Genomic DNA, 18,207 nt, shown 5'->3' on the forward strand with positions numbered 1-18,207 from the left:
TCATGTGACTGCAGAAGTGGGCCCTTTAGGAAACAAATCAAATATTGGTGAGTTGCAATAAAATCATAAGAGCTGATTACACTGGGTCTGCTGTGCAAAGTTAGATTTTCTGGTGCCTCCCTGCACAGATACATCAGGTACTGTTATATGCCATGGCTGGGCTGTAGAGTAACCATTACCCCAGGCTTCTGCAGGGAGACGTGCACGCACCAGTGCCAGTCACTGTGAGAGGCCAGTTGACAATGCCAGGGAGGGAGGCTGGGTGGTGGAATACAACCCCTGCTCTCGGACCTCTACTATGTCCACGGAGGCCTGGCTCTGCTTTTATAAACCCGGCCCAGCCAGCAACATGAGCAGAGCACATCACCTGGCGGTTCTCATTACTGCCTCACCGGCACTATGGCAACCGTGCCATGGAGATGATGGCAAATTGTGTAATAATTCTCAATGGGACACCCCCCAGCCCTGCCAGGCCCCAAACCCAGCGATGGGCCCATAACCCCTTGCCAGCCCCTCAAACCCACAACCCCCCAAACCCACCCACAACCTCCTAACCCCCCACCCCACTGAACCCACCCCCACAACTCCTCTCCAGCCCCCCAACCCCTGAACCCATCCCCAGCCCTACAACCCCCGCAACCCACCCCGGGGCCCACAACCCCCTGCCAGCCCCTCAAACCCACAACCCACCAGGCCCCAAACCCCCCCACAATCTCCTAACCCCCCACTGCACTGAACCCACCCCCACAACCCCCTCACACCCCTCCAGCCCCCCAAACAACCCCCCAACCCACCCCCAGCCCTACAACCCCCTGCCAGCCCCTCAAACCCACAACCCCCCACCAGGCACCAAGCCCACCCCCACAACACCCCAACCCACAATGGCACACCAGCCCTCCAACCCCACAACTCCCCTCCAGCCCCCGAACCCATCCCCGGCCCTACAACCCCCGAAATCCACCCCGGGGGCCACAACGCCCCGACAGTCCCCCAAACCCACATCCGGCCCCATAACCTCCGCCAGCCCCCCAACTTCCCGCTAGGCCCCAAACGCAGCCCCGGCTCCACAACCTCCCGCCAGGCCCGGCCGACTCCCAAACTCCAGCCCAGGCCCGAACCCATCCCCCTGCCCCCGGGCGGAAAGACTTTAAATGGAGGCCCTGCCCCTGCCTCAGCCCGGCGCCACTAGGCCTCAGTGGTTGCCATGGGCAACGAGCGTATCTCCTCCTTCCTGTATTGATTCGAATGGGGCGAGGGGGAGGAGGCTCCCGTGATGCACCGCGCGGGGAGGGGGCGGAGCCGCGGGGAGCGCAGGGGCCGGGCAGGAGCGGCCGCCATATTGGGGAGCGCTGAGGGCTGAGGCCGGCGGAGAGTGACAGGAGGAGGCGGAGCAGGAGCCGGGCTGGCTGGGTAGGTGCGGGGCTGCGTCCGGCTGCCTCCGGGGGGAGGCCTCGGGCCTTGGGGGGCGGAGGGGCCCGGCCCTCCCCCTACCGCGGGGGCGCGGGGCTCAGGCCTTGGGGGGCGGAGGGGCCCGGGATCCCCCTGGCGCGGGGCTCAGGCCTTGGGGGGCGGGGGTGCCCGGGCCCCCGGGGGCGCAGGGCTCTTTGATCTGTGTGCGGGGGGGGTAGCTCCAGGTTAGCCCCGCTCCCCACCTAAATCACGGTTCGGCCTGGGGGGAGCGAAGGGGTCACTTGAGCCAGTGCCCTGAGCTCCGGGGCCCCAGCAGTGTCTGTAAGGGAGGTGAAAGGGGTGGCGTGGGGCCCCAGCAAACATGATGTGTGTGTGAGGGGGGCACACGTTTCTTTTCGGGGGCCTAGCCAGCCCTCCCCTCGACCTGACTCTGGGCACCGTTTGGCTGGCAGATGTGCACAGGGCCTCCTTATTCAGGTTGGCTTTACACAGGTCTGCTCCAGCGGAGCCAATGCAGTGCCCTGTCATACTTTGGGGATGATTTATTTAAGATTTACAGAAGTAGTTCTCATCTCTTTAAGGTAGGGCTGTCAAGCAATTAAAAAAATAATTGTCATTAATCCTATTGTTAATAATAGAATACCATTGTTAAAAAAAATTCGGATGCTTTCTACATTTTCAAATATTGATTTCTATTACAACACAATACAAAGTGTACAGTGTTCACTTTATATTTTTTATTACAAATATTTGTGCTGTGAAAAACAAAAGAAATAGTATTTTTCAGTTCACTTCATACAAGTACTGTAGTGCAATCTCTTTATAATAAAAGTTGAACTTACAAATGTAGAATTATGTACCAAAAAAATGCATTCAAAAATAAAACAATATAAAATGTTAGAGTCTACAAGTCCACTCAGTCCTACTTCTTGTTTAGCCAGTCACTCAGACAAACAAGTTTGTTTACATTTACAGGAGATAATGCTGCCCACTTCTTGTTTACAGTGTCACCTGAAAGTGAGAACGGGCATTCACATGGCACTGTTTTAGCCGGTGTTGCAAGATAATTACATGCCAGATGTGCTAAAGATTCATATGTCCCTTCATCTTCAGCCACCATTCAAGAGGACCTGCATCCATGCTGATGACAGGTTCTACTCAATAACGATTCAAAGCAGTGCAGACTGACTGACGCATGTTCACTTTCATCATCTTGAGTGCGATGCCACCAGCAGAAGGTTGATTTTCTTTTTTGGTGGTTCAGGTTCTGTAGTTTCCGTATCACAGTGTTGCTCTTTTAAGACTTCTGAAAGCATGCTCCACACCTCATCCCTCTCAGATTTTGGAAAGCACTTCAGATTCTTAAACCTTAGGTCGAGTGCTGTAGCTATCTTTGGAAATCTCACATTGGTACCTTCTTTGTGTTTTGTCAAATCAGCATGAAAGTGTTCTTAAAACAAACAGCATGTGCTGGGTTATCCTCCGAGACTGCTATAACGTGAAATATATGGACAGAATGCGGGTAAAACAGAGCAGGATACATGCTATTCTTTTCTCCCCTCCCACCCCCCTGAGGAGTTCAGTCAAAATTTAATTAATGCTTTTTTTTTTTTTTTAACAAGCCTCATCAGCATGGAAGCATGTCCTGTGGAATGGTGGCCGAAGCATGAAGGGGCATATGAATGTTTATCATATCTGGCACATAAATACCTTGTAATACTGGCTACAAAAGTGCCATGCAAACATCTGTTCTCACTTTCAGGTGACATTGTAAATAAGCGGGCAGCATCATCTCCCTTAAATGTAAACAAACTTGTTTGTCTTAGCAATTGGCTGAATAAGAAGTAGGACTAAGTGGACTTGTAGGCTCTGAAGTTTTACATTGTTTTATTTTGAGTGCCGCTATGTAACAAAAAAAAATCTACATTTGTAAGTTGCATTTTCACCATAACAGGATTGCACTACAGTACTTGTATGAGGTGAATATATTATTTCTTTTGTCATTTTTACAGTGCAAATATTTGTAATAAAAATAATATAAAGTGAGCACTGTACACTTTGTATTCTGTGTTGTAATTTAAATCAAAATATTTGAAAATGTAGAAAAACATCCAAAATATGTAATAAATTTCAATTGATATTCTGTTTTTAACAGTGTGATTAAAACTGCAATTAATCGCAATCAATTTTTGTAATCCTGATTTATTTTTATTTTTTTTAGTTAATCACATGAGTTAACTGCAATTAATTGACAGCCCTACTTTAAGGTAATCAACAAGACTTTGGGCTATAATGTTGCAATATGTATCTGAATGTTTTCTTTAACTGCGCCTATTTCCTATACACATCAACTGCTTGTGAATGTGTTTTTGGAAGTGGTTTGGTGTCAATGATAGTCAAACCGAGTTTAAAAAGGGGCTGATTTTGACTAGTGCGTCAACACTGTTTTCAAACGTGGATCCTTCTGTATTGAGCCTGGGAGCCAAAAATCGTTTTCTTGCATTTTCAGCATCCTTTGTGAAATGAATTTGTCCAGGTGCTGGTGTGACAAGTGTCCCTGTTATGAAAAATAGCAACACATTTGGCACTGGCTGTCAGTTTAGTTGGCCATCTTGGCAGAAAGACCAAGACTGGACTGGGCTATTGGGGACTGAATTTGCTCCTTAGACCTAGCGATGGGGCAGTGTGAGGGAAACTTGTGCTACTGCTGCCTGTACTGTATCAATTCTACGAATAGAGGGTTCTACTCTCCAAGAGTATCAAGCCAGCACCATTCAATAACACAAAACTGTTCCCTTTTTTATAGGGATGCCGTCAAAGTGGATAGGCTCAAAATTTAATCTTGCTTAAAAACAGCTGTTAAAAATTCTCACACTGGAGTATCTATTAGTCTCCATAACAAGGGCAGCACACTTAAGGTATGTTTTCGCTAGCAACGTTAAAGCACTGCCGTGGCAGCGTTTTAACGTGGCTGTGTAGTTGCGGCACCAGTGCCGCGAGAGAGCTCTCCCACTGCTGTAAAAAACCTACCCCCATGAGGGGAGTAGCTCCCAGCACTGCTGCACTGTCTACACTACCACTTTACAGCACTTTGCAGTATACAGGGGTGTGTTTTTTCACACCCCTGAGCGAGAAAGTTTCAGCGCTGTAAAGTGGCAGTGTAGACAAGGCCTTAGTGTGTTAGATTTGCTTGACTGCATGCATGTGTCTTCTGCTGTTCTCATTTCTACCCTAATCAGTCCTTGTGAACAATGGTTATGATCTTGAAATGTACTACAAGAATCCAGACAGGTCCTTGAGCGGATGTATGGTGCATCCATATTACTAAGGGAATGAAGTGTAGTATACGTACATCTAAACCAAAACAAAGCTAATAGACTTCTATTTTGAGGCCTCCCTACCCAGCCAATGTACCTCAACCCCACTTGGAAAGAGTCTCTGTTAGAAGCAAAAAGGGTAATTCAGTTTCTGTGGCCTCTTCAATCCTTGGTTTCATTGCCAAAACTGGTAACAATGGTGGTAATTGTGATGGTGATTTTCATGAGGTGAACGCTTGTCAGCTGGGGACTAGACCCAAATTCAGTTCCCATAAACCACTGGAAGACAACAACAAGGTGTCATTAGCCCCTAGGCTGTATATAAACAAACAGCCTAGAGGGAAAGGGCTCTATAGCTTTTCCAGACCTGAAGAAGAGCTCTGTGTAAGCTTGACAGCTTGCCTCTTTAACCAGTGGAGGATGTTACTTCATCCACCTGGTCTCTCTAGCTTATTGTCAGTCTCCTTACTAACCATTTCCCCCCTTTCATTTGTTTTAAGATTAGAATGTTTTTTTAGGAGGTGGTGCACAAGTTCTGTAATTCATAGGTCTAGAAATCCTAAACTCAGCTTCTTTTATTTTACAGTAGATGGAGAGTCTTCCTTTGGAATAGTCACTAAAACTAAATGAAACCTCTTCCCCAATCTTAACATTTTATTCTTTAAATTAATTTTACTTGATTTGTAGCTCTCTGAAGGCACTGTGCTCACTTTCCTGGGGAGAAGTGCTGAGTGTTATTGAAATGGTGTGTTTGATGCTAGCACAGTGCTTCATGCTTAAGAGTTCATCACTAATAGTAATTCCCATCCTGATAAGTTTCTCACATTTAAAAATTGTGGTTTATGTACAAATAGAATTTTGTGAAGTTGTGGGTTGGGGCTGCTGCATTTATATAAATGCTGTGATTTATTTTTCTTTATGGCTGGGACTGGATTGTATTCTAAGTAGTTAAAACATCAGGTGTGTTCTGTTTTTTTGTTTTATTTATTTATTTATTTTATGGCTTGCTTTTCAGCAAAATTCTACAAGAATTACAGACTTCATGCATTTTACAATTTTGGTTTAGATTTGCAGGTGTCTGGTAAGACTCGGTTACAATACAGCAGACCTGTTTTCTTAGGATAGCACTGTTAACAGTTCCATGCACTTTTTCTCATAGAATCAGAATATCAGGGTTGGAAGGGATCTCAGGAGGTATCTAGTCCAACCCCCTGTTCAAAGCAAGACCAATCCCCAACTAAATCATCCCAGCCAGGGCTTTGTCAAGCCTGACCTTAAAAACCTCTAAGGAAGGAGATTCCACCACCTCCCTAGGGAACCCATTCCAGTGCTTCACCACCCTCCTAGTGAAATAGTGTTTCCTAATATCCAACCTAAACCACCCCCAATGCAACTTGAGACCATTACTCCTTGTTCTGTCATCTGCTACCACTGAGAACAGTCTAGATCTATCCTCTTTGGAACCCCCCTTCAGGTAGTTGAAAGCAGCTATCAAATCCCCCCTCACTCTTCTCTTCTGCAGACTAAACAATCCCAGTTCCCTCAGCCTCTCCTCATAAGTCATGTGCTCCAGCCCCCTAATCATTTTTGTTGCCCTCCGCTGGACTCTTTTCAATTTTTTCACATCCTTCTTGTAGTGTGGGGCCCAAAACTGGACGCAGTACTCCAGATGAGGCCTCACCAGTGCCGAGTAGAGGGGAATGATCACCTCCCTCGATCTACTGGCAATGCCCCTACTTATACAGCCCAAAATGCCGTTAGCCTTCTTGGCAACAAGGGCACACTGTTGACTCATATCCATGAGGCATTAGAAAACAAAAAGTACAAAATATAATTGTCTGGATAAAAACTCTTATAGTGCCTTCATGGAGCTCATTTTTTACAGTATATGCATGTGAATATTTGGGATAACAGTACAATTAGACACATGGGGCTTGTACATAAGACTGCATGTGGCAGCTGTGGCGTAAAAGAAACGTATATCGGCAGATTCCAATAAAGCAAGATAATGTAGTCCTGGAATGTACAGGCCAGGAGATAATGTTTCCTTCAAAACATGGCAGCTCTAGGATGCATGGTTATCCATGCAGTAACTGTTTTTCCCCTCAACCTCTGTCAAAGTGCTACTTGAGTATTAATACACACAACGAGCCAGATCCCCTTGGATAAATGGGATTGTACTGTATACAGTAGAACCGCAGAGTTACGAATACTTCAGGAATGGAGGTTGGTTGTAACTCTGAACAAAACATTATGGTCTTTTAACAGCTTAGAACATAAGAACGGCCATACTGGGTCAGAGCAAAGGTCCATCTAGCAGAGTATCCTGTCTTCCGTCAGTGGCCAATGCCAGGTGCCCCAGAGGGAATGAACAGAACAGGTAATCATCAAGTGATCTATCCCGTCGCCTATTCCCACTTCTGGCAAACAGAGACATGGGGCACCATCCCTGCCTATCCTGGCTAATAGCTATTGATGGACCTGTCCTCCATGAAATTATCTAGTTCTCTTTTGAACCCTGTCATTGTCTTGGTCTTCAAAACATCTTCTGGCAAGGAGTTCCACAGGTTGACTGTGCATTGTGTGAAAAAAGACTTCCTTTTGGTTGTTTTAAACCTGCTGCCTATTAGTTTCATTTGGTGTTATGAGAAGTAGTGAACAACATGTCCTTATCTACTTTCTCTACACCAGTCATGATTCTATAGACCTCTATCATATCGCCCCTTGGTCATCCCTTTTCCAAGCTGAAACGTCCCAGTCTTATTAATCTCTCCTCATACAGAAGCCGTTCCATACCCCTAATCATTTTTGTTGCCCTTTTCTGAGCCTTTTCCAAGTCCAATATATCTTTTTTGAGATGGGGCGACCACATCTGCACGCAGTATTCAAGGTGTGGGTGTACCATGGATTTATATAGAGGCAACATGATATTTTTTTGTCTTATTATCCATCCCTTTCTTAATGATTCCCAACATTCTGTTCGCTTTTTTGACTGCTGCTGCACAGAACATTGACTTAATACAGCTTTGAAACTTTACAATGCGGAAGAAAACTGCTGCTTTTAACCATCTTAATTTAAATGAAAGAAGCACAGAAACAGTCCCCTTACCTTGTCAAATATATTTTTTTTAATTTTCCCTTTATTTTTTTATTAGTTTGTTTAAGACTGTACAGTATTTGCAGGGTGGTGTGGTTTTTTTGGTCTCTGCTGCCTGATTGAGTACTTCCAGTTCCAAATGATGTGTGTGGTTGACCAGTCAGTTTGTAAGTCTGGTGTTAACTCTGCGTTTCTACTGTACAACAAAAACAAATTCTGTAGAGTTCGGTGGTCTATGACCAAACAAGAACCACATCATCAGTTTGTTTTTACTCATCTTGTGTCTTTACTCACAAAACTTTCATTTCCTTTATTCTGCCCAGTGGCTTATGCAAAATATGTTTGTGTGGGAGGTATTTAAGTCCGTTTCCTAATGGATAGGTGTCAATATCAGTAAAAAAACATTGCTGTGACGTTTGGCACCTCACCTCCTATGCTGGCAGTCTCAACAAGGCCAAGGATTGAAGGGACATAGAAACTGCACTATAGAGGGACAGTGCTGGAGCAGCACAAGAGATGCTTGGATTGGCATTGCTCATATTGTATCTCTTTTATAGGACTTACCAGTCTGGCTGCATTTACTTATGACATGGGTGGAGAGGCATTTGTAGGTAGTGATGCTACTTAGCTGAGCTTAGTGAGGAGTCAGACAGGACCCTGAGGCTCTGCCACTTTGATGAATGGGGGCTGTGAGACTTCAACGGAAAGTGAAGACGCTTGGCTAGTTCTTCAAGGTGTTTCCCCTTTCAGACCAGCATTGCTTTGATCTTTGCTGAGCTCAGCTTGAGCCAGCAGCTCATGATGTAAGAGCTGACTTCTCGTAGGCACTGTGATGTTTTAGTGGTGGTTCATTCATCAGCTGAGAATGAGATGTGTAGTTGTGTCATCTGCGTTCTGTTGACAGCTGAGCCCACAGCATCTCGCTATCTCTTCTCAGTAAGAGGAGAGGGGGTGTCGTGGATCTTGTGTGTAGAGCCCTGCAAATCTGCAGATATCCACTTTATATCCGTGTACCATGTTTGCAGATCGCAGATTGGATCCGGATACAAATTTTGTATCCATTGCAAGGCTCTACTTCTGGGACTCTGCAGGTGAGGGCCTCTGGAGAGGAGGAGCAGTTACCTATCCATGCTGCGCTCTGCTGGAGAGTGATGATTGGAGTCATGGTAGTGCAGGATCACCTACTCCTGTTGTGTTCTGTAGGTGGGTTAGCCGTACCTTTTGGTGCAGTGTGTCAGAGGCTACAGAGAGGTCCAGCACTGTGGGCATGGAGATATTGCCTGTGCCCATGGCCATAAGAAGGCTGTCTCTTCTGCATCACTAGAGCTGTCTCTGTGCTGTGCCCTGGTTGGGAGGCATCCAGGATGGTAGCTGATGGCACGCGTGGCTGATGCTTGTTGTTACTTCTCTCTTCAAATATGCTGTTATAGATCGTTTAATTTATGCTGAAGCCTGGGTATTTCTTTAGAGCAGCATTTTTCAAACTTCGGGTTGGGTCGCGGCATGTCAGACGTTAAACGTCCTGTTGGAGGTGCTGCCCAGCTAAGGCAGGCTAGAGCGTACCTGTTCCGCCACTGTGCTGCGCTCTGAAAGCAGCCAGCAGCAGGTCCAGCTTCTAGGCAGGGGGGTCATGCGGCCTGTGGGCGAGAGTCACGTGAAGCTGCTTGTGCACCTCTGCCCAGGAGCTGGACCTGCTTCTCACCACTTCCAGGGCGCAGCGCGGTCTGGGTGCCAGGACAGGCGGGAAGCCTGCCTCTGCACCCCGGCTGCGCCACTGACCAGGAGCCGCCAGAGTTAAATCTGCGCCCTGATCCCCTGCCTCAACCCTGAGCCCCGCAAACCTGGAACCCCTTCCTGCACCCCAAACACTGAGCCCCTCCTGCTCCCCAAACCCCTCATCCCTGGCCACAGCCCAGAGCCCCCTCTCACACCCTGAACCCCTCATCCCCAGCTCTACTGAGTCGCAGGTATCAACAATTTTCTTCAACTGGGTCCCCAGAAAAAAAGTTTTAAAACCACTGCTTTAGAGTATCAATTATTAAGACACATAAGTGTAATGAGCCAATTTCAGATTTAAGACCGAATGATAAAAGAATATCTCCATTGACTAGTGTAAATCCAATATATTTTATTAGCAGAATTTCTCTTTTCTTATAAAACTTGGTTTAAACAATATGGAGCCAGTTTTCAGTTAAACATAATTTTGTACCTTTTATTATTAATAATATTTTATTACATCACTCACTGGTTGAGATCTTGTTGGTTGTATTTAGCCTCTGCTGACTTTTTATGTCCAGTTTCTAAAAATATAAGAGACAGGAGTCAATAATGACCTTATACAATCTACCACCACTCTTACTGACGTATGCAGTTTAGCCTATTTATTCCAGTTACCTTGCTACACCTTCTTTCATTTTGTTGTCTGGTCATAGTCTTGATTGTAGGTAGCATTGTCTAGTGATTTAAAACATGGGATTGGGAGCCTGGAGACTTGAGTTGAACTCTGCTGTGCGTGACCTTGGGCAAATCACTTAACCTCTTTCTTACTCAGTTTTCTTCTCAGTAAAATATGGGAATCCTATTTTGTTGTAAAGTTCTTTGAGAGCTTCAGATGATATTTTGAATTTCTTTCTAATATTTTAGTATAAATCTTGAATAAAATTAAACACACTAATCCAAGCTGAGAGCAGCTTTTCTGATTTTGTTGAACTTTTAAAAAAGCTCTGTTTTAAACTTGATTTTGCTATAAAAATTCTTAGGATGTAAACTGCAAAACATGCTTCTCTTGAAAATTATAATCTGAAGAACAGTGCATGTTGGTGTATACTCTAATGGGCTGGAGTATTTATTTTTACTAATTAAGCAACTGTTAACTTGTACCCAGGTTGACCGGCGCTGCATATGAAAAATAAGTATTACATTCACTGGTGGCATTATTATAACTTTTTTTTTCTCTAGTGGCAAAAAAAAAGCATAAACTGGAGTTAAAACAGACAGCTTCAACTATTTGAGAAGGCTCTTTCTTAACTTAAAATCTGACTGCAATTTCATCTTAACTTTCTTCCGCAAGAAATATGTAATAATTTCTATAGTCAAAGACATTGAATTATGATCCTTTTTCATTAGTATGAAGATCACTTAAATTCTAGATCAAGAAAAAGAATATCCATGCATTTAAAACTTTTTTCCAATGGTATTCTGAATGCCAGTTTAACTAGTTGACAAAATAACTACATTTTGTTTGAATGCTGTTCTAATTACAGTAGAACTTCAGCGTTATGAACAACCTCCATTCCCAAGGTGTTCGTAATTCTGAACAAAACATTATGGTTGTTTTTTCAAAAGTTTACAACTGAACATTGACTTAATACAGCTTTTAAACTTTACTATGCAGAAGAAAAATGCTGCTTTCCCTTTATATTTTTAGTAGCTTACTTTTAACACAGTACTGTATTTACTTCCCCCCGCCCCCTCCCTCTCTCTCCTGCTGTCTGATTGTGTACTTGCGGTTCCAAATGGGATGTGTGGTTGACTAGTTTAGTTCGTAACTCTGGTATTCGTATCTACTGTACATGCCTTGCTGCCTTGTGGAATATGTATCCTGACACGTGGGCTATATCTACCCTGGACTCTTTACTCCTGGGGGAATTCTGTGCTGCTGCATGTGTGCAGAATTCATGTCCCCTGCAGATTTCTTTGCTTCCCTGCAGAAAAATGACTTTCTGATGGAAGCAAAGGGAAGCTGCAAGAGCAGTCACGCACCACTCCCAAGCAGTGCAGGTACATTGTTTGTTAAAGGCACCCAGAGCATCCAGCGGAGAGGTAAATCACCATGTGGCTCCTACACTGAGCCAAGATCACCTGCTAGTCCCATCTAGGCTGGAGGCAGGAGAGGATGAGACTTTCTCTTCTCCTGTAAGACGTTGCTGGGGCTATGTCAGATCCACCCCAGAAACCTCCACCAGCTGCAGGAAGCTCAGATCCTCCCGTTTCCTGTCCCTATCACTCCTCAGCTGTGGGGGGAGGGAGGGGTCACTGTATGGGGAGCTGCTCCCCCATCCACCTAGCCCCCCGTGCATCCGGACCTCCCATACCTAGACACCCCTGCCAAGCCTCACCCGGTACATCCAGAACTCCCCTAGCCCTCTACACCTGAACCCCAGCCAGTGAAGCTCAACCCCTGCATCTGGAGCCCTGCTGCACCCAGGCTCCCCTTCCTCTGGCCTCCCACTTCCTGCACCCAGACCACCTCCCACTTCCTGCACTCAAACCGCTACCTTGATGCCCCATCCTCAGCCCCCACCTACAGACCCCCATGCCACTGACCCCCAACTAGCTGCACCCAGACCCCTCAGCTGAGCCCCAACCACCTTCACTTGGAACCCCCTGCCCAACAAGCCTCTGTGCATCCAGATCCCCCTACACCTAGACCCCTCACACTTGGATCCTGCCTGGTTGAGTCTGCTTGCCCCACACCTGGTGTGCCTGGTACAGAGGGGCAGGGCCCCAGGGTGTTTCTGGGGCAGGCCCAGGCCTTGTGCTGTGTCAGGGTTGAGTGCAGCCTCACCACTGAGTCTGTGTCCCAGGGTGGAGGGGCCGCAGGGAGATCTCCCACTTTTGTGCATCCCACTTTTGTGCATGATAAAGTGGCCTGTGCTCCCCACTGGCATGCTGGAGCCTCTGCATTTATTTACTGCCAAATAAAACTTGTAGAATTTTAAAATATTGTTTAGAATTTTTGATTTTTTTGGTGCAGAATTCCCTCAGGAGTAACTCTTTAGCCATGTTGACACTGGGTATCAGACACAGGTTTCTCCACCCCCTCAACCACAGTTGAACTCTCTTGACCCTGATCACACCAGCAGGGCAAGAGAGTTGAACATTTGGCTTTAACAAACCCTGCCTACCCATTTCATTCATATAGAAGTTGGCGGTGATCCTTTTAAAATGGGTGCTAAACCGTTTATGTAAGTTCCAAACATAGGTTATATTTATGCTATACTTGACAGTAGGAATATCAAAGCCAGTGGAATTCATAAACTGCACAAGCAGTCTACCTCTAGTTATTGTTCTCTTTATAATTAAAAAAAATTCTAGACAATTAAATGCAAACATCTAGTGTTAAAAGAATGGTATAGGTTTGGTTTCAAACACATACAAGCTGGAAAGTTATATAGCTGACTGAGCACCATTAGCACTTTTTGCCCTGATGCTCCTGTGCAGTATTTTCTCTTCTCCTTTCCTTGTTAAATGTGTTAAAGCTACTTTTTGTTATACATGATACAAAGTGTGGCTGGGGTACTGTTGTCACACAACCTTAAGTTTGTGAACTTCTTCACTGAGGTCTTGCAAACTTAAGTTTACTTTTTGTCTTTAACTTGTTATACAACTGACAAATCTTGTGTGTAACAGTGATTTGCATTAAAATACTGCACAGTTTTAGTAGCATGATTCAAAGTAGATGGAGTGTTCTTATGCTGGATTACGCTGTCATTTTATTGATACATATACAGATGATCTCCTACTAAGTAGTGTGAAAAGTGAATGGTTTTCCTGAAATTCTGGTTTTGACACTAGTGACTGTCATGGGTGTCACATGGCTATCCCAGTGACATGTTGGTACTTCAGTAGCAGTAAGATGTTGGGGTTTTATTTTTTTTAAAGCTTTCAGAAGTTGTTAGTGACTCTTAATTTTGCAAAAAGTTAGGGCCTCTTCCAAAGTTTTGTGAAGTCAGTTGGGAGTCTTTCCACTGACTTCAGAGGGTTTTGAATCAGGTCCTGAGGGCCATATTTTCAAGAGTTCAGCCCCAAGTTGCTGCCATGAGAACAATGTACCATTTTACCTGGTTTTACTAAAATAAAAATTCCTTAAATTTCTGGAAGGTTTAAAAAGAAATACACAAACTTCTTATTGCTACTGAAAGTAGCAATACATTTTACGAGGATAATGTTTTCTGGCCTTAGTTTCCGGGATCACACAATCTTGAAATGAAAGATTACTATAATGTTATGAATCTAATGCAATGCTTAGTTATGTGCTCAGAGAGTTACAATACATGCTGCTGAGTGTTGAGCGAACTCAAAAATCCGGCTATATGTTTAAAGGTTTTGGTGTGTTCTGTTAGGCAAACTGACTTGTTTTGAGAAATAAACGAGATGTATCCATGATCAAAAATATCTTCCCTTGAATAGCGTTTGTTTATATGTGTTACAAGTTGAGCACTGTAAATTGGGACATCGCTCATTTCAACAGCAGTGATTGGTTTAAAGTTTAAATTAACCATATTGATGCACATGCATGAGGAAACATTGGTCTGAGAATATAAACCCTTCTCATTTATATTACATTCACTTGACGCCAATCTAGCGGTGTTTTCTGGTCTGTTTTAAGCAAAGGATAGTAAGTGTGTTAACATTCCCAAATGAAAACTTTCATCTTTCAGTGATTAACTGAAATCATGTTTTCTGCAAAATGTCAACATCTCAAAATCTGCATGTGATGAGCTTTGTCAGTGTATATCATGTACAAACAGGATTACCAGTTTTTGCTTTGGTCAGGATGTGACGGTGCTGCCCATGGGAGCCAGCTAAGGTCACTCAATTAGGGTGAACTGCAAACAGAACGGGGCAGACAAACCCAAACGCTGGTGGATATTCCAATACTTAGATTTACCAAGCCAGCACAAAACAGCTTCTATAGTACCTCACTGGTTACTTAGAAGTCCAAACAACGCAGTTCCCTTAAAGTGCCCAGCCTCAGGCCTCTGTCCAGACACACCTGTCAAACATATGATGATGATTACTGAAAATCTTATCTCATCATATAAAAGAAAAGGTTCTTCCAATCCCAAAGGATCAGCCACACACCCAGATTCAATTATAACTTAGATCTTGCCCAAAACATACGCTTATAGTCAATTCTTATTAACTAAACTAAAATTTATTAAAAAAGAAAAGAGAGAGCGTGTTGGTTAAAAGATCAATATACAGACTTAAATTCAATTCTTGAGGTTCAAATACATAGTAGAGGTGAGCTTGTAGTTGCCAAAAGTCCTTTTAGAAACAGTCCATAGGTTATAGTCCAATGTCCATGTTCAGGGTGACTCCAGTCAATGACTGGGGATCTCAATCCTTTTGGCTTAAGGTTTCCCCCTCTTGAAACCCAAAGCAGATCTGAGATGAAGTAGGATCATGTCCCAGGGTTCTTACACGTTTCCAGCAGCCTTTTGGCCTGAGAAAACAATAGGCTTAACTCCTTCTCCCAAACATCCTGGCAATTAGCACAGGGTAACTTATCCATTAAACAGTTCAGATACAGGTTACCACAACCTTCAAAGAGACGCATAGACAATAATACTATTTCACTCAAGTATCTTCCTAAATGTTGTTAATCCTTTTTTGATCTTTGAATTAAAGCTATAGCAATAGACAAGACTTGTTTCCCTACATCACAAGACCTGAGCAAACACCTATCCTTCTACCTCTGACAATGCAGACTTGCATTTCAAAGCTCTATTCATTTACATAAAGAACAGGAGTACTTGTGGCACCTTAGAGACCAAATTTATTTCAGCATAAGCTTTTGTAGGCTACAGCCCACTTCTTCGGATGCATAGAATGGAACACACAGACCAAAGATAAATATGTATAAATATCTTCTGTTTGTGTGTTCCATTCTATGCATCCGAAGAAGTGGGCTGTAGCCCACAAAAGCTCATGCTGAAATAAATTTGTTAGTCTCTAAGGTGCCACAAGTACTCCAGTTCTTTGCCGATACAGACTAACAGGGCTTTATCATAGAATATCAAGGTTGGAAGGGACCTCAGGAGGTCATGTAGTCAACCCCCTGCTCAAAGCAGGGCCAATCCCCAGATAGATTTTTGCCCCAGATCCCTAAATGGCCCCCTCAAGGATTGAACTCACAACCCTGGGTTTAGCAGGCCAATGCTCAAACCACTGAGCTATTCCTTCCCCCTACTCTGAAACCTATTCATTTACATATCTGCCTAACCAGTTCCTAAAGTTTGGCCATGGGTCAGGTTAGTCTGTGAGTTAATTAACTCTTTCTGACCCTGTCATCCTTCTATGAGATATTAGATCAGACTCATAACGTCACACAGGATTTAACCGAAAATGAGACACCCTGTATATTCCCAACAAACTGCTGTTGCCATTTTCTGTATATTGTAGCCACAGAGTCCTAAAATGCATCCTTTATTCACTGGTCCGTTTAGGAAGCTACATTAGTGTGACAATGCAGTAGATGAGAAAAGTTTGTCAGATGAATGATGTCTTTAGTTGTCCTTTCTCATGCCTGAAAGAAAAGGGAGTTCTGTTTAAAAACAGATGATAAGTGTGATCTGGTAATCTAAAGGTATAAGTTCTGTAAGTAGGTGAAAAGCTGTAAGACTGAGAATAGAACTTGAAAGATAATGTTTAATTTTGTATGACTCATTCAATTAAACTCTTACCAACCAAATGTAAATGAATATCTGTTGTGAAATCACATCCTCCTGGATTTTATGACTGAAAGATAGTCAGGGCATGGCTCCTCTCTACTGCAGCTACAGCTGTAGCACTGTAGTGTAGATACTTCCTCATTGACAGCTGAGGTTTTTCCATCAATATAGTTTAATCCATTTCTCTGAGAGGCGGTAGCTAGATCGACTGAGAAGTTATTCCACTGACCTAGCTGTGTCTATACTGGGGATAAGGTTAACCTAACTGTGGTTTTCAGGGGGTGAAATTTTTCACAGCACTGAACAACATAGCTAGGTAGATCTAATTTTTAAGCATAAACCAGGTCTCAGTGGAGACTAGGACCAACCATCCACCCAGAATTGTAGAGCTGGGTGCTATCAGCAGCAGCCATGAGGGTAATAGAGTTGTGTAATGTAATTCTGTGGGTGGCGTACCCGAGCCCACTTATCCACTGAGGCTTTAAAAACTCCCACACCCCAATCTGGGTCTATGCTGGTTATGTGATATGTATGTATCTCATGATTTTTGTAACCGATACCTATAATCCCTCATAACTCAAGCCTGACTCCAGATGTACAGTACCTTCCCTCTTAACTTGTGTATATTTAATTTTAAACATTAACTTAAATAAAATTCCTAACCAGCCAATGCACTGATTCTGTGCTATGCTTTACCAATTGAAATTCTGAATACTGTGCGACAGAGAGGCAAAATGGTCTTGTGTCTTGAAGCACAAGATTTGAGTTGGGACTTCTAGCTTCCATTTGTGATCCTGCTACTTACTTAACCTCTCTGTGCTTCCCTTCACAGATTGTGGCAGAAATTTGATGTGCTTCTCATGCTGGTTGGGTGGCTTAATTAATTAATGTCTGTAAAGTGCTTTGAGCATCTCCCGTGGGCAGTGGTATAGAAATGAAATTTGGTGGTGGCAGTGGGTTTGTATATGGGACTATGCACCATTTGTTGACTTTCTTCCTGTTTTGTTGCAGCAGACTGGTTACTGGCTAGACTTCATGAATAGAAGGTCCTGGGACTGTTAGACTCCCCAGCCCCCGCCCTTTCCACCATGGACCAGGATTATGAGAGACGTCTCCTGCGCCAGATCAACATCCAGAATGAAAACACGATGCCTTGTGTAAGTCAGCACATTTCCACTGTGCCTAATGATTCTCCTAGTGACTTATCCAGGTGCCACTGCCCCTCCCACATCCCCCAGCAAAGAACAGACTTTATTCTGTGAGCTGTAATGTGCTTTCTCTACTGTCCTTCAGACAGGCTATCTAGCTTCCTATATGAGCTACTTAATAGCATGCAGGCCTTTAGTTATAAATTAAACCAAACCTTTGACTGGAATGCTCTACTGTCTAAGTTTCTGAATTGTCCTGGGAAACAGTTAGTCAAACAACTTCTTAACTTGGCCAGTTTTCTCAGCTAAAATTGGTTAAATCTCTGTCTGTATGTATGTAATACTCAGAAGCCCCAGGGGGTTATAACATCTTTATTATTCAGTACTTGACATCAGGAAACTATATAATCTCATTAGGTACTACTGGAATATAGACAGTTAAATTTTTTTAAGCTAGCTAATCTTCTGAATGCTGGGGGTATACGATAGGTGGACTTTAGACACACACAGATCTTCCAGCTTTTCTGTGGTGTTTTACATCATAAGAGCATAATAATGGCCATACTTGGTCAGACCAGTGGTCCCTCTAGCCCGGTATCCTGTCTTCTGATGCTGGCTAAGGCCAGATGCTTCAGAGGGAATAATCCGAACAGGGCAATTATCGAGTGATCCATCCCCGGTCATCTAGTCTCAGTATCTGGCAGTCAGAGGCTTAAGGCCATGTAGAACATAGGTCCATTCTTGGCTATTAGGGTTGCATCCCTGACCAGCTTGGC

General features: G+C 44.0%; 1 protein-coding gene across 6 annotated transcripts in view; it reads left to right on the plus strand.

Moving 5' to 3' along the window:
* The first annotated feature begins 966 nt into the window (after positions 1 to 966).
* The window catches only part of FZR1 (fizzy and cell division cycle 20 related 1), a 38,205-nt gene continuing 20,964 nt past the window's right edge, over positions 967 to 18,207 (plus strand). Inside the window, exons 1-2 of one of the 6 annotated variants that reach the window (XM_044998659.1) lie at positions 967 to 1,410; positions 17,298 to 17,440. In XM_044998659.1, coding sequence (XP_044854594.1) covers positions 17,372 to 17,440 — 69 coding nt within the window. In that variant the 5' untranslated portion in view covers positions 967 to 1,410; positions 17,298 to 17,371. Of the gene's footprint in view, positions 1,411 to 3,654; positions 3,678 to 4,974; positions 5,112 to 17,294; positions 17,441 to 18,207 lie in introns of those variants that run through there. The other 5 variants (XM_044998658.1, XM_044998662.1, XM_044998663.1 and 2 more) reach the window with 5 other exon arrangements.

This window comes from Mauremys mutica, chromosome 24 (assembly GCF_020497125.1).
Source record: "Mauremys mutica isolate MM-2020 ecotype Southern chromosome 24, ASM2049712v1, whole genome shotgun sequence".
Taxonomy (NCBI): Eukaryota; Metazoa; Chordata; order Testudines; family Geoemydidae; genus Mauremys; species Mauremys mutica.